Genomic DNA, 16,970 nt, shown 5'->3' on the forward strand with positions numbered 1-16,970 from the left:
AAAATAAATAAATCCTCTACTAACATAATCTTCAATTAACCAGGTTTTTCATTACAACTGATTTTTAGGATAAAAGAGATGACAGAAGAAAAAGACACTGAAATTTTAAAAAGAGCTAACTCTGAAGAGGTGTTCCATTCAATGTCTTACACCTTACATTTCTGGAACAGCAGCAAAGCCCAGTGTTCCTAAGGTGACTCTGAGTCCCCATAAGAAGTCAAATCAAAATTTCTATTATGTTCTCTATAATCTGCTATCCAGAGAGGCAAGCAGTCTAATAGCTTGAATATGTTTCCATAAGCAAGGGTTGAAATAAGAAGGATTTTCTATGTAGTCTTCGATTAAATAAAAAATCTAATGACTAAGAATGTGCTATTACCAAAAGTACCTCTGGATGAAAATTTTCCTGCATAACTTCTCAGTACTACCCATCTGTTTCCCTGCCTCTACCCAACTGTCCCTTCCAAGCACACAGGAATCTAGATCACCTAAGAATAACAATGTAAATCCACCTTTAGAAGAAAAGATTCTGACAACCAGCATTCCTGTACCATCTCATGTTTGTTGTCTAATTTTCAGAGTTCTACTGGAAACAAACACTGCAGCAAGCTACTTGGGATAAAAACCCATTTGCTGAGAAGCAGAGATGGTCTTGAAGGGCAACTGACCACAGGAGCAAAGCAACTGTGTGAATATTTTGTTTAACCACCAGAGGGCATCCTAGCACCTCAGGAGAAAACCAAGAGCCCTGTCCAGTACCCAGCCCGTGAACAGAGGCTTCAGTTGGTTCTAAGACAATGATTCCAACTATGGTTTTTTGATGTTCCACAGTTCGCTGCCCACTTTTGTCATTATTACCGTCATTAACTCATCGTATGACTATTTTTTCAGTAAACATTTAAGAGCTAGGAATATGGAATCGTGTATCAACTGGAAAATTGGTAGCAGATAGGAAATACGCTAGACAGTGCTGAGTGCCTGTAATTTGGTGTCAACCTTCCCCTAAAAATTCCACAACAGTATTTGTTAAATGACTCCAGTGTCCATCAACACAATGCAGAATCTATGTTAACAGCAAGAAAATCCACGAGCATCGATATCTGACTCCATCTTACTTTGGTGGAGGTTCTCGCTAATCAGTTAGTTACATTTCTGACTGCCAACGATTTGCCTAGCAACACCACTCCTCATTACATTCCTTTTATAATCCAATATTATGGAGGTAACGGGTGAGAAAATCCCTCCATCTTTAAGTTCAGTTTTGTCCCTCTGCCTTTGTGACTGGTCCAACGTGGAACAGAGATGAGAAGCTCATTCTTTAGCCTGACCAGGTGTGCCTGCTTATTGTCTTTCTGTATAAAGGTAAGGGGACATCCATCTCTTTCATGTGGAATTCACAACCTACACCATCTCCTAGTGGGAAAACATTGCTGAACCAAGAGGTAGAGCATCATGAGAAGGGAACAAACACCTCCTCCTCTAGGGCTCTCCTTAGATGAGGACACTTTGTATGCTATGCCCAGGTGCCATGTGAATCGGGCAAGAGTGAAAAAAATGTACAATAATGAGCTCCCTCCAAAGTGAGAGCTGGATATTTCTTCCCCCAAACCAGAACCATAACTTCTAAAGCCTACACTTGTCCTAGGAGGTCTAAAGGGAGATTTTGAATCCACACCTGATGGAAAAAAACAATACTCCACACAAATGGTTTTAACTGTAAGGTTTCCTACCACTTATGAGTTCATATATTTAGTCATGTTTAGTTCAGAGTTTTCAGTAATTCCAGTATATACTGTTATTTCAAAAAGAAGAATCAGAGTTTGCTGCTGCACTATTATTTCATAACTCTCCCCTGGGTCTGACAATGACTCCACTGTACGTACTGGACTGTGCGATCCAGTCCAGTCCTGACTAATCCAGCAGAAGAGGCTGCCTCTCCTTCCATCTTGCCTGTATGGAAGGAGTCGCCCCCCACGCCCACCCCATGACTCTAGAGCATGGAGCAGCTGAGCAAGGTGCCATTTCTAGGTCAAGTAAAAGGTACGTGAGGTGACTTCACATTCTAAGACCTAAAAGTCATAATGGGACTTTAAAAAATCCTTTAAAAAAAAAGTGCTCAGAATCGTCAGGTTTATTTATAAGTGCAGTACAGAGCTAAGGTATGATACAGTTGCTTCCAAGAGCTTGAGGGGCAAGAGGGGATGAAGAAGCAAGCTGTCCTGGGGGTGGGGACGCCAGTCACCCTTCTGGCTGGGGACTGGACCTCAGACCCCAGCCCCAGCAGACCCCAGGCTGTGTTGAAGAAGTCGGTGGAAAGGGAGCTGTCGGTGATGAAGACTGACTTCAGACCCAGGATCTGGAGCAGTTTTATCTGCATCTCTGGTCCACCCATAGTCAGGTCCCTGATGGAGCCGGGGCCCAGGGTCTGTGTCACCTGCTTGAACTTCTTCACCTCCACCTCAGCCAGACCTGAGGTCGAAAGAAAATTAGGCAGCTAATCCAATCCATCTCGTTCACTCTACCTCAACCTGCTATTCTGCCTGTGGCTAGGAATCTGGAAATCTTCGTTTTAAAGAAAGACCGGTGACATCGGAACATGAAAGGAAGGGGAGGCTCGCTAATAAACCTGAATAAAGTCAACACTAGGCTCATCTTGTCATCAGCTGCTCTCATCTTGTTCTGTTGACTTAAAGTATTGCCTGGGCTCTGAAAATGTTTCCAGATGTGATTGAGCTGGAGGAATATGGGTTCTTCTGCTCCCTTGCTGTTTAGGCCTGTCATATCCTGGAACTGAGGACTGAGGGAGACTCCAACACCTATCTTTCCCTCTCACCCCAGAGCACTATTAGGAGGGACCTTGTGGGGACCGAACAACATGTTAGGAATAAAAATACAAGATCACCGAAAAAGATTTCCTTGATCTCGTTTTTTTAGATCAAAAGAATTATATCAGTTGAATACTCATAATCAGTAAGAAAAGTATCTGTACCCACAATGATAGATCTAAGAACTATACACATAACTCATGCAATTCCTGAGCTGACAACCTTCAAGATAATCTGGACTCATCTTGCCTTTTTTTTTTTAATTTTACTTATTTATTTGTTTGTTTTTATTTTTGGCTGCGTTGGGTCTTCGTTGCTGTGCACGGGCTACACTTCGTTGCGGTACGCAGGCTTCTCATTGTCGTGGCTTCTCTTGTTGCAGAGCACGGGCTCTAGGCACGTGGGCTCAGTAGTTGTGGCTTGCGGGCTCTTGAGCACAGGTTCAGAAGTTGTGGCACACGGACTTAGTTGCTCCACGGCATGTGGGATCTTCTCGGACTAGGGCTCGAACCCGTGTCCCTTGCATTGGCAGGCAGATTCTTAACCACTGCACCACCAGGGAAGCCCCTCATCTTGTCATTTTACAAACTAGGAAAATGAAACCGAGAGAAGTAAAGTAACTTGCCCAAAGTCACATAATTCCTCCCCTTTAACTCTCATTGCCCTAATGATTAAATCATAATTGTAAGAAAAAAAACCAGAACAATTAAGAATATGATGCTATATAAGTGAAAGTTATCAATGAACTTAGTTACCAATGAAATTAACTAGGGCATCCGATTTCTGGAATCCAAAAATAACTTAAAAACATTGAAAGTATTTAAAAAATAATCTCAATCATACTTCATATCCCAAAGGTAAGGACTCTTTTTTTTTTAAATTCCAAAGCACCCGGACACTCCTTGATTTCATTAGCATTTTTCATCAGCTCTATTTTAGAACTTAGCATAAAAATATCTTCCTTTATCATTATCAGCAGCAGGCGCTAACTTCCCATAAATCAACTGTACCTTCACATTGCAAGGGCCATTTAATCACCCCAACCTCAGAAGTTTATAGCTCAACACCAATATATGCTTCTAAAAATAAATCCTCAAATACAAAATCACTAAACTGGAAAGGATTAATCTTATAGTACCTAAGAATTCTACGCTAAAATTAGATTCATTTGCAAAGATTCATGAAATATTCAGTTACAATACAGGTTCCATGAAAGAATGACTGGGTTTACAAGAAGCCATATACTCTAGACCTAGGTCTGTTATACCATCGAAGGAGGACTTTCAATGTTTCCCAGAAATGTCAATAAACGAAAGTAATTTGGGGAGGCTTCACTAGTATTTAACAAACTCAACTCAAAACCTGAGTGTTCCCACAGAGCAGACTGACGTAGAATTTGGCCTTTTAAAGGCTGAAGGGCTAAACTCTAAGAATTTGGTTTTAGGGACCTGTGACGAAGCTGAATACTATAACACTATTCCCTGGCTGGATAAAATCCACACACGTTTAATCAATGGATACTCCCCAGAAGGCACTGAGTTCATATAAAGCTATGGTAATCAAAACAGTGTGGTACAGCATAAAGATTAGATCACTGAAATAGACTAGAGAGACCAGAAATAGCCCTACACACTTCTGGAGGTGGCAGACATGCTCATTATCTTATTGTGGGGATGGTTTCATGAGTGTATACATATGTCAAAACTTCTCAAACTGTATACTTTAAATATGTGCAGCTTACTTTCCGTCAATTATACCTCAATCAAGCTATTTTGTTTAATGTCACTTTCTTATTTTCCAACGTCCTCTCTATATCGTGGCAAATTGTTAATTGTTCTCAGATGATAACATCGTTTATTCTCTTTTCTCTCTATTCCTAACTCATAGACAACGTTACACCACCCTCTTTCTCCCCATCTCCCTTACATCCTTGCTACACCAAGGTGCGCCACCCAAGGGGTTAATCATGGTTAGTTTAAGCCCATTATAGTAATACTATTTCTCTTTGCCTTCCCAGCTTCCCTTGAAGTTTGAGGTGACCGTGTGACCCAATTCCGGCCTTTATAATGTATAAGGGGATGTCTATTGGGGATTTCTAGGATTATAGTTCCCTCCTGGATGAAAGCTGGCTGCCTTTGCAGCCCATCCTGCCTTGGATGTGGTTGTGTGGGGATGTGATGATTGGTGCTATAGAAGCTATCTTGCTACCTTGAGATAAAAATCTATAGATGTGAAAAGGCAATAGGCTGAGGAAAGCAGAAACAAAATAAAGAAAAGGCCTGGATGCCCGACATTGTTGAGATACCGCAACAAACCAAATTTTGCTTCTAAAACTTCAAGAAGCATACGAATGACCTGAGGAATCTTGTTAAAATGAAAATTCTAATTCAGTAGGTCTGAGGTGGGCCTGAGAGTCTATAGCTCAAACAAGTTCCCAGGTGAATGCAGATCACAACCTGAAATAACAAGATTCTAGACTTCTCATATTGTGAATAATTAAATGTGGCTTTATTTTTTTAAGCCACTGTTAGAATCCTATTACTTCCAGCTGAAAGCTCTCCTAATTCATACTGATGGGTTGGCGATTTTCACTCTGTTGCATTCTCACAGAAAAGGAGAAACGTTTCTGAGGGTAGAACTTTTGCTTAACGTATCCAGTCCCAAACCTCTGTGACACTGGTATGCAACTTTGAGGAATAAGCCAACTTACATAAGGCCAACCAAGATTCGAGGACATCTCCTATAATTGAAAGGTAAATGTTTCTCTCCTCCTTAACCAATCATTTACTTAGTCATTCAATCAGCCCTTCGTTCGTTCATTCAAATATTATCAAGCGCGTAGCAGATGCAAAACACTGTGCTAAGCACTGCATACTCAGGAGAATAAAACACAGCCTCTGCTTGCTTAGGATCATGCCATTACACGAGCAGGTAGAGAGGATACAAGAAAGGCTAGCTTACAGTCTTCACATCATTGGTGCCAATAATTCCTCCTATCTCCCCCAGATCCTTCAGCAGCAAATTCAGGATCTCGGTAGCCCTCTTTTTCTGGTGATTGCTAAGCTCCTGCAGCTGGCTCAGCTCTCTTTGTGTGGTTGTCAATGTAGTCTGCAAAACACATTTTAACAACAAATGAAAAGGGTCACTCATCAATTTCACACACATGGCATTGCAAAGAATAACAACAGAATGTAGGGTAGCGTTCTTTTATCATTTCATGTGATTTCAACACAAGAGCCCTTTTCATCCAGACTATAGTACAGCACTGCATTCTCTGATAAGAAAAGGAATTTGTCTTGGCCTGATATGTCATTTGTCTGCATATCAGACAACAACTTCCAGGTCAGTTATTAAATAAGTTATTAAAAATAAGTTATTAAAAATAAATAAAGCCCAAAAGGAATCCTTACGTTTATTCTGTGTAATCATATCGTCCTACCTACCAAATGTTGTTCTGTTTCAGTCCACATTCTCCAGGGTCTAAACATACCTGCAAGCATCCCCACCTCCACTTCCAAACAAAACCTGCTCCCTGGGACCACTTCCAAATTCCCATCTGGCTTCAAAACAGATGGGTCTGGGAGGCCCAAAGGGACATTAGTGAGTCTCGAAAACAACCTAGAAAAAGTCTTTTAATCTTCACGGTGAAGCTGAATTGAACACTTCACCTAGTTTCAAAATTGGTCTGGTTCAACTGGAGACGGCTTCTTAATATATAGCAGACGCTCCATTTTACTGCCAAACACGAACAAATCCACCTTTCCCATCCTTCATGTATGTTACCCAAATGTATATATTTTTAATTAACAAACTCTCAACACCGACAGAACGGCCATCTTTTGGTGTCTTGGTACTAACTCAGCCAACAAAGAAAATAATTTCCCTAAATTATGGAGTTGTAGAGGTTAATGCAAAGACATTCATGTAATTCTTCCATATGCAGCTATTTTTACTAGAGCATTTTTACTAGAGGACTTTTAATGATACGACTAAAAATAGCACTCTAAACCAGTCTAGCAGTACTTTGGTTTGACAGAAAATAAAACCTGTATCATGGAAAACATTTCATTGTTTTGGGAAGCAACTAGTACCAAGGACTAGTTAAAGAATCTGACAGAAAACCATAAGCAGAGAAAATCTAAGTCTCCTCCTTTCCTACGTGACTTCTGCTTTATTTCTCTGGTTCTTGTTTTTATTTTGGCATTGCCGCTGCTTCTTTCATTTTGTTTTTAAAATCCACAGAAGCAGTAGTTCCCATCTTGGGAAACATTAAAAAGTCTTCCTTCGTGCAGCTGAATGTATGGAGTAAGGAGCATTTTCTATCAGCTCTACGGTCAGCAGATCAGAGCTTTCCTGCACCATCTGCTACTTCCCCTTGCCTGGGAGGACTGGCTGTTTTCCACAAAGCAGGCTGGGCACAATCCCATGACACCAGGCCACCAGGCCAAAGTGCCAAGGGCAGCCAGTTACAGCCACTCGGCTTCCCACCACCCATCTTCCAAGTAGAAAAAGACAAAATGGACACATCCCACCACCAGCCACCTCACCAAATGTTCACTGGCCCTCTGCCACTAGCTCACTGAGCAGAACCCGCAGCATCTTTCGCTGGGAGAATCTGAAAATTAGGAAATGTGAAGACTGAAACACTGGCTGAAAAGGACAACAGACAAACCAGGACAGCTTGGTCCTAGGCGAGGATAAGAAGCTCTGGGGAAGGAATGGACTGCATTCAGGAGGGTGCAAACAAGGAGAGTGAAATCCAGACCTTCCACAGGTCAGCCACTCTCCCCTGTTAATATAATATTTTGAGACTTATTTGCTAAGATTGTAGCATATGCACAGGTCCGTGCTAAGTGCTTTATGTAAACTGTCACTAATTCTCACGCCCTGAAAGGAACATGTTATTATCACCATTTTTACAGATAAGGAAATGAATACTCAAGTTTATATGTCTCGACTAAGGCCTAATAGTTGTAAAGTCAAAGTTTTAGCTAGGGTTTTTCTGGCTCCAAAGTCTGTGCTCTCTTGACTATCCTACAAGTCATCCCTGCTGGTGTTACAAATCCCCTAGATATAAAACAGTTCTGACATGCAGTTCCGGGGGGAATGGACAAGTCACTTACACAAAGTATTTCAATAATTGGAGGATTTCAAAGAATGCATCTTTGCCTAACACTGAAAAACCACTCAGCCAACTGCCTTGCTACATACAGTGTCTGTCAGCAAACATTAATATAAGTACACGATTGGCTGCTGAGGAAGTCCTGCCCCCTACACACAAATGCTCCAACCGTTTTCTGGGCCAGCTCATCTGTCAGCTGCTCATTGGCCCTGGTCTTGTCCTCCACTTCCTGTGACTTCTGGTCGTAATTGACAGCCAGCTCCTCCAAGGCCTGGAGAACTTCTTTCACCTCATCTTTGGCTGCCTCATTTTCAATCTGGAGACGTGTCAGCTCCTCCTGAATCTTCTCATAGTCTCTTCTTGTAGAAGCTAAAAGCTGGGGAAATTAGATGGCATGGAACTGGTGAATCAAATGTTCAAGAGTTTATACTCTGTGCTCTATCCAAAATAAAGTAATTTTTTTAAAAAACAGATAAAAGAAAATAAGTTGAAAAGCTCAGGATAACTAGAAATGCTACTATATATCCAGATGCTAAATGAAAAAATAGCATATTGTTTTGAAAATCTGTTTCTCTTTCTTTCTAATTTTTCTTTCTTTCTTTCTTATTTAAAGCTACATAGGCTTAACTCCAAGAATTGATTACACATCAAAAATCACCACACACACACACAAAAACAAAAACAAAAAAAACAAAAAAACAAAAACACAGGGCTTCCCTGGTGGCACAGTGGTTGAGAGTCCGCCTGCCGATGCAGGGAACACAGGTTCGTGCCCCGGTCCGGGAAGATCCCACATGCTGTGGAGCGGCTGGGCCTGTGAGCCATGGCCGCTGAGCCTGCGCGTCCAGAGCCTGTGCTCCACAACGGGAGAGGCCACAGCAGTGAGAGGCCCGCGTACCGCAAAAAAAAATATAAATAAATCACCACACTTTGTAGCTGGCTGGCTATTCCACAAGTTGAACAGAGGACGAGGAGGAATAATTTCCAAGGACTATAATAATACTTACATGGCTTTTTACTATTATCATTATTTCACATTGTAAACAGGTCGATTTTAGAGTCAACCAAAACAGTATAAAAGGGCAGTCACTAATTTTTCTTAATATTCATCACGGATTATAGAAGAATATACCCAAACATTAACACTAGTTAAAAGTGAATGACTGAGCTTATGGATACTTTCATTATTTTTGTGCTTACTGTATTTTCTGATTTTCCTGTAATGAACAGATATTGTCTTGATAGTAGAGAAAAAAAATATTAAGAGTTTTAACTGTAACAAAAAGGAAAGGTTATCACAGGCAGTTGTACCAAGTTGGAGATGAAAAGCAACAGAATGGGAGGAAGATGGCAGGAAACACAAAGCAAATGAAGACTCTAGTTAAAAGCGGAATCAGTTAAATATGGTTCCTGCCAAGGGAAGTGTTTGGACAGAGGGCATAATCATTGTCCTGGAGAGATGAAGGATAACAAAGAGGAAGAGAAAAAGATCGTTAGAGAGAGAGTTATGTCTACGAGAGGGCTGGGACTGGGGCCATGAACTTAAGCCACTTGCTATAATTGCATCATATGATCCAACTCACAGCATTTTAGCAACAAAGCAGAAAGCACCCTAAAGCACAAAAGAGAAAACATACTTAGATGTCCTCAGTAAGAGAATTACGAATCACCTGTGTTTGATAGATTGGCTATCTGTTCTTTGCTTAGGTTCCTATTTGTAAAGTGCTTGGCAAAACACAATACAATAGAGACATTTACTGGAGAATTGAATGCCACCCAGGAAGAGACTGAAAAAAATTTCCCTCCTCGTGACCATATCACATATATTCTAACGCAGCACTTGGACCCCTATCTTCTTTGCTTTCCTCTCCTCTACCTTCTACTTTTGTTTTTGGGCTATTTTTTTTTCCTACAAGACAGCACAAGAACATGGTGCATATCAAAGACCTGAGCTGTCTGATTTGCAAAGCCGAAGAAAGGCAGAAGTGGCACAAACCAGGAGCGCTGGGCCCTGAGTATGAGGAAGCAGGATCATCCTTGCCCGACCTCCAAGCTCCTCTATTTCTGCCCTTCATAGACTGTGTAGCAGCCAGCTATGCGCTCTCAAAACCCTAGAGTTCTAGGAAGTCACATTTATTTTCTAAATTCCCCTAAAATCAGCTTTCAGCAGGCACTGAAAGGAAATCTTCCAAGAAATTTTCACATGATGCAGTGATTTTAAAAAAACACTTTGCGAGTTAAATTTCTGGAACATACATCAACAACAGAGTCATAAAAGAACTGTGTAAAAAAATTTTTTTATTGCATTCTTTACCTCATCCTGATCCAACATCTGTTGCTTTAGCTTTTCAGCCAGCTGGCTCTGCTGGTTAATTTCATCATCCTGAAACGAAATACCATATTTAATTTTTTGTGGTTGGTTATGTCATTTTTGCTATCCTCGTTTCTCGACGGATGACCGTTGGATACCAGGATGCCAGCTATAAGCTGGCTGATAAGATGAAGGAAATGGTGTGGTGCTTCCCCGCAGAAGAGAGATTGGTTAAAATACCACTTTGCCCACCTTGCTCAGCCAATGAAACATCTGGATATTCTGGGAAATACAATATCCTACACATTCAACTCAATTCCTGCTCATCCAGAAATCGGCGATGAAGGGCTTGGGAACCGAAAGGAACTTTGGAGCTATCCCTCCAAGCTTAAAGATGTTAACAGTGAACTCCTAGCTCAGAAAATAAGGGAGTGAATTTCTAACCACCTGCACTGTAATACATGCATGTCCCAAATCTTGTTAAACACATCTGTGACCGGGAACACTGCCATTTGATAGGTAGAAGAGACCAGTATTTCCACTTCAAACCTCTTACGTGGAGAAACTGGAAAACATTTACTAGAGAATTACTCTTTGGCATTACAGAGCTCCCTTTGATTAGGAGCTAATTTTCTTACCAGTCTGAAAAAACCTCAAGGAAGCTGGTGTGCAGAAACGTGATTGCTTCCTTTCTGGCCTGTCATGGAAGTGGGAAAGGATCTCCCCACAGGCAAGTTCACTCTTCTCACTCTCAACTTCTGCCACTAGGTGTTGCTGCCACAAAAGCCAGAACTGCGGCCTCTCGTGGCCCCGTGCAGGCACCTCTGCCTCTCCCCTCCTTAGACGTGGTCCACCCAGTGTGGAAAGCAGCAGGCACCCAGCAGGCCTAACCGCACGAGACTCGGTCTTGGTTACGAAGATTTTCATGAGTTCAAAACCAAATTGCGAAGCACAGCCTGTGAAGAAAGACAGCTTGGCTTCACATGTGCCTCTCCCTTAGGAGCAGGAGGAAATCCTCTGTGGTGACGCTTCTGGGGTCTAAACCCCAAGCAGAGTCAGATCCAGTTCAGTGCTGCTGTGTCCATCCTTGTGCCAGGAGCTGCCCAGGTGCTTCCACGTGCAGCCCATAAGAAACCTGCACTGTGCTTTCTGCCTTTTCCAGGGGCGGGGAGGGAAGAGGGTAAACTCAAGGGCCTAGGTGGCAGAACCTCAGTTTCCCACGGGATATCTTCCTGCCTGTTTGGTCGTGTCTGTGCATCCGTTTAAATCAGATTAAATGTAAAAATCGATTAAATCACAACTTGATGCTTTCCATGGAGCAAGAAAATGCTAACACCAATATTATGAGATCTGCATCTCCTTTTCCTTTGTGTAGAACATCTTTGGGGCTTACTTCTCTGCTCAGGGAGATCCTGTTTCTACTGAACTTTTTACACCAACTCACCGATTTTATATATAAGAAAATTCAAATACCAGAATATTTTCCGAAAAGTGCTCGGAAACCTATTATCCACGGACTAGATCTTACCAGCTAGCATCAAGCCCGTGTAAACATGTTCTAAGAGATGCACTTGAATGTACAGATATAGACCGCACAGCACATCTTACTCTGAAGTTTTGAAAATTGTTTTACAATTTAAAATTCTTTAATGCTTCTAAAAAATACTTCAAGTCAGATTTCTGGCAGGAGAATTAGGGAAGTTATATCAGAGTGAAACCTCTCCCCCAAAATGGTACTTCCACAGTGAGAAGACTATATGTTGGGCATATTTTCTCTTCTACTTTATAAACTTAGAATGCCATTTACCAGGAACGATTTTGTGCTTATGTCCCTCCGCACATAAATATTAAACATCTTAACATGGAAGACTCAAGAAGTTTAACATGGGGGAGCTACCATCTCTTCCCCTGGGACGTATGAGCAACAGCTACAAGTGATATAAATCACAAGAGAAGCAAAACAGTAGTGCAGGTGTTTTGTTCTTATACTGTGTTCATTCCAAAGCCTGAGACGCAGGCTTGCTCCTGACAGGTGAAGGGCTGCGATGCAGTGATTTTTGAGGTACCGTGAGAATCTAAGGGCCCTTAGCCCATCTGGGAAGGATGAAGAACAAGGATTACATTATAAGGACACGAATAACTTACATCAGAGACATTTCCAAAACTACACTTACCCTTTCTTAAGGAAACTTCTCTAAGGAATTAGCACAGTCTACTGCGACTCTTTTTTAATTTTCAAAACTTTCAGAGTAAGATGTGCTGTGCAGTCTATATCTATACATTCAAGTGCATCTCTTAGAACATGTTTACACAGGCTCACTCTGATGCCAACTGTTAAGATCTGTCTGTGGATATAATGGTTTTCCAGGCACCTTTCAAAAAATATTCTGGTATTTGAAATAAAATAAGGGAGCCGTCAACAGGTCACTGGTCACCTTTAATTATAAAGATGTTTTTGTTGCAATGGTAATCAGTGAAATGAGGTTCAACTTCTACTTCTACTTCCACTTAATTCCTCTCTTACAACTCCAACAGTACAGAAGCTCTGGAGAGGTGATGGGAAATAAGAGAGACAGTGGCAGTGCTGAGCTGCCTATCTTACACCTCCGCTTTCGGCCCACCTCTGCACCACCACCCCTCTGACACCATATATAATGTGGCTTCTCCCTTAAGCAAACAAAGGGAGGAGACAGAAAAGAAAGAAAGAAACCAATATTTATTGAGCATCTGCTATGTCTCAGAAACTTTTACTCCCCAACGAAACCTTTTAAAGTAACAGATGCGAACTCCATGTTGCAGATGAGAAAAACATCTTCAGCAGGTGGGTCATCGGCCCAGGTCATCTCAGCAATGTTAACGCACAGGTCTGACTCTAAAGTACATGCTTTTTGGAAACAACCTAAATGTCCATCGACAGATGAATGGATAAAGAAGATGTGGTACGTATATATGCAGTGGAATACTACTCAGCCATAAAAGGAATGAAATAATGCCATTTGCAGCAATGTGGATGCACCTAGAGATTATCACACTAAGTGAAGTAAGTCAGAAAGAGAAAGACAAATACCACATGATATCACTTGTATGTGGAATCTAAAATATGGCACAGATAAACCTATCTACAAAACAGAAATAGACTCACAGACATAGAGAACAGACTTGTGGTTACCAAGGCGGGGGTGGGGGAAGGACTGGAAGTTTGGGATTGGCAGATGTAAACTATTATATATAGGATGGATAAACAACAAGGTCCTACTGTACAGCACAGGGAACTATATTCAATATCCTGTGATAAACCATAATGGAAAAGGATATAAAAAAAGAATGTCTATACGTGTATAACTGAGTCACTCTGCTGTAAGCAGAGATGGGCACTACACTGGAAATCAGCTATACTTCCATAAAAAAAATTAAGTATTAAAAAATAATAATAAAGTGCATGTTTTTCCATCACACAGAACTGCCCTGGAAGAGCACCTGTCCTTAGACCCCTGGAGGGGCAGCACAGAGGGACAGAGTGGGCAGCAGGGAGGAGACTGCATAGTCTTTCTCCCACCGCATTCTAGACAAATTCATTAGGGCTGAAAAGTTCCTCATTTCAAGGGCTAAGGCCAAAATGGGATGAGCACCGGACTGGGAGTCAGAAGATGTGTAATCTCACTGCAGCTCTGCCACCTACAGGTGATGTAAGTCATCTAACCACCCTGGGCTAGCCTTTCATCTAGACTTCGATACTTTCAGCCCTGCCACTAATAATCTATGAAGGTGCCCTGTCCCGACCCATGCATTCTCAAAAGTATCACACCACCTACCTCATCAGAAGCATGAAATAGCTCCTAGAACCTTTAAGAGGAGGACAAGTAAGAATGACAGCTGACAAGTCATAATCAGGCCATCCATGGGTAGAGATATGAAGGTCAAACCACTAGCTTTGGTGCCCCCCTCCCCAGGCTCAGGCTCTGGGGCTCAGTCCTCTCCCAGATCTCTCAGCATCACCCTGTGATGGACCACACATGCTAATCTCAAAATGTGTGCTTAACAGGGTTTTCAAAACACACGCTAAAGGAAAATGATATAACAGAAAATGTCCTAGGTTGGTCATTAGGAGGCAGAGGCTCTAGGGTCAGCTCTGCCAGCTACCAACTGAGAACTGCCAAGGCCTGGCATTTCCTACACTTCAGGAGCTGGAGTCGAGACTCTGAAGTCTCCCTCAGAGCAAAGAGAAATCCTCATGCTGCCAACGTAAAGTTCCCAATTCCAATCACTGCGGGCTTCTATTCATAGAGACTAGAGAGCGGAATCAGGTTATCACCCCGCATCCAGGATTCTTTGGGGATACTAAAAATGAACCATCAATTCTAAATGCTATTAAACAATAGCATTTCTTTGGCGAAATCGAGAAATCCACAGACACTATTCACTTCCTGATCTCCCTTTTCTCTCACTTTGTTTGAGGTTTTACATAAAACACCTGGGTAGAAATGGAAGGGTAACCATGTCTAGTGCCTAAAGAGTAATTAACCCAGCTCTCACGGTGTGAATATCTTATTAAATGTTACCCAAAGGGTAGGGTGACCCCAGTTTAACACGGCAGTTATAATGCGAACCCCCAGAGTCGGAAGCACAAAGAGAACCAGCTTCCTTATGGCAACCAGTTACATTTCCCTCGTGAAGGTGATACCAGACTCTGAGCTTTACTCAGAAGAGACAGGCCTGTAAGATTAATGACAACGTTAACATAACAAAGATGTTTCATCCAAGCCAGAGGTGTCCCCGAGCACTCTGAGCTGAACCACCGCAGAAAAGATTAAATCAGACTAAAAATATCGGCAACCTTGATGAAATGCACTGAAAGGATTTAGATATTCCAAGGGCAATACGCCAAGATCACGTGAAACATCAATTTAATTTCCTTTGCCTCTGGGATTCCTAACCCGACCTTCTTTGGGAATGAATGATACAGTGTTCTCCAAGATCTGTTTTCCTTTATTCCAGTTTGTGCACTGACATGGTTCTTTGAGTCCCAAAAGTTTGCCATGAAATTAGACATCCCAGCATGTCCAAACTACTTCGTCCAAGAGGACGCCCCTGAAAACAGCCTTCCTGCTGCTGCTACTACTGGCTCCTCACTCCAGGGCCTTAGAGCTACGTAATTAAAGTACACACCTGAGTTTTGGGAGCTGCCACCTTCGCCCCTATAGCTGGGACACTGCTGGAATTTCCAAGAGGTGATGGACAGGCCCAGAGAAGAAAACAAGGGACAATTCAAGAAAGATCACGCAGCCTCCACTCTCATGCAGTGATGAGGCCCCATCCAATTTCTAGAGGTGAAGACTCTGTCTACCCAGGTCAACACTCCACTCTTGCGATCAAGTTTCCATTCCACACGAATCCAATTCCCTGAGTCTGCCCAATGAAGAGCCAGGGTAAATACTAGGAAGACGGGCACAAACATCAGTCTGCAGCCCTACATCAGTTCTGGGGGGCTTGAGCTGCTTCCAGCCAGTAAATCTAGGACCTGCTGCTTTTAGTTTTTGTACCAGTGTGAGGTCTATAATCTCTGACTACAGACCTTATCATCCAGTTGTCGGTAGAGACTGGAGATCTCCTCATCATACTTCTCCTTCTCCTCTGCAGAGATGCCAGCAACCACAGGAACAATGTTGTCTATGACGGGGGTGTTATCACAGGGCTCCAGGGACTTCTGGTCCTTAGCACTGATCTGTTCATCCTCAGGCACAGCTTCTCCTGCAAAGCACAGCCGAGAGGAGTTAGGGATTGAAGAAATTCAGCGTGCAGCCCTCCAGGAGGAGGTCCAAAAATAGTCACTCCCGTGAAAAAGACACAGAGGACAGAATAAGGAGCTGTTGCATAGAGTTATAGCTTGTGTTCTTTCTATTTGACAAGAAAGGTCGCAGTGAATTGACCAAAATGGGTCTAAGGAAGAAGGAGACTATGTAACACTCCCTCCCCCATGATGCATCACTGAAGTAAACTGGTTCCATCAACCACACAAGCTCTCCAACTTTGCAGCGATACCCAGAAATTTTGCATACAATTTTCTTTGTTGAGGAATATGCTAGGGCTTTACTAGAATCATATTCTCTCTAGCGATTGACTCAAAGGGAAACAGAGGCATCCTAATTACAATTAATTAGGTTACTGTTTCATTAATAGAAAGAGCCAAATCAAGGAACAAATTCGCCATTGTTAATAGAACACCGTAGGGCCCCAATCCTCAGACTCTGAGACTCTCTCACTCTGAAACAGGAAGTCAGGGTAGCCCCGGACCCGGGAACTCCGACTGACATCGCACCAACACACGTCCCACTACCACTCTCTCCCCCAGGAAGTCAGAATTAATTGTCTCAACTGGAGAGTTCAAATAGAATAATTTCTTGTGATATCAGGTAATCCCAGGAAAGAAAAAGCAGCCCATCTAGAATATCATGCAGACACTCTGCATACCGCTTCTCGGTCTGCAGAGGAGCATTTATGGGGCCTTCGAAGGAAGTAGTACCAAATGTGACCACGCAAATTGAGGGAAAAGGTGAAGTTCTCAAGCTGGTCAACGGCTATCCCCAACAAGAAAACCACCTTGCAAAGACAGACTGCATAAAAAGGAGTCTATGAAAACCATGTGGCTCAACTGTGTCTTTTAAATATCTTCTTGGAAAGCAAACCAAAACCAAACATACTTTTCCATCACAAT

The 16,970-nt window shown here is 42.2% G+C and overlaps 1 protein-coding gene across 2 annotated transcripts in view; it reads right to left on the bottom strand.

The window, feature by feature from the left end:
* The window catches only part of KIF5C (kinesin family member 5C), a 168,339-nt gene that overhangs the window by 40,514 nt on the left and 110,855 nt on the right, over window positions 1-16,970 (bottom strand). For both annotated transcript variants that reach the window (XR_012333124.1, XM_033860351.2), the window contains exons 12-15: window positions 15,831-16,006; window positions 10,262-10,330; window positions 8,117-8,323; window positions 5,787-5,933 (exon numbers count right to left, since the gene is read on the bottom strand). Coding sequence is in view for 1 of the 2 variants with exons in the window: in XM_033860351.2 (XP_033716242.1) it covers window positions 5,787-5,933; window positions 8,117-8,323; window positions 10,262-10,330; window positions 15,831-16,006 (599 nt within the window). In the remaining variant the exon portion in view is untranslated. The remainder of the gene's footprint in view (window positions 1-5,786; window positions 5,934-8,116; window positions 8,324-10,261; window positions 10,331-15,830; window positions 16,007-16,970) is intronic.

Source organism: Tursiops truncatus, chromosome 7, assembly GCF_011762595.2.
Source record: "Tursiops truncatus isolate mTurTru1 chromosome 7, mTurTru1.mat.Y, whole genome shotgun sequence".
Taxonomy (NCBI): domain Eukaryota; kingdom Metazoa; phylum Chordata; class Mammalia; order Artiodactyla; family Delphinidae; genus Tursiops; species Tursiops truncatus.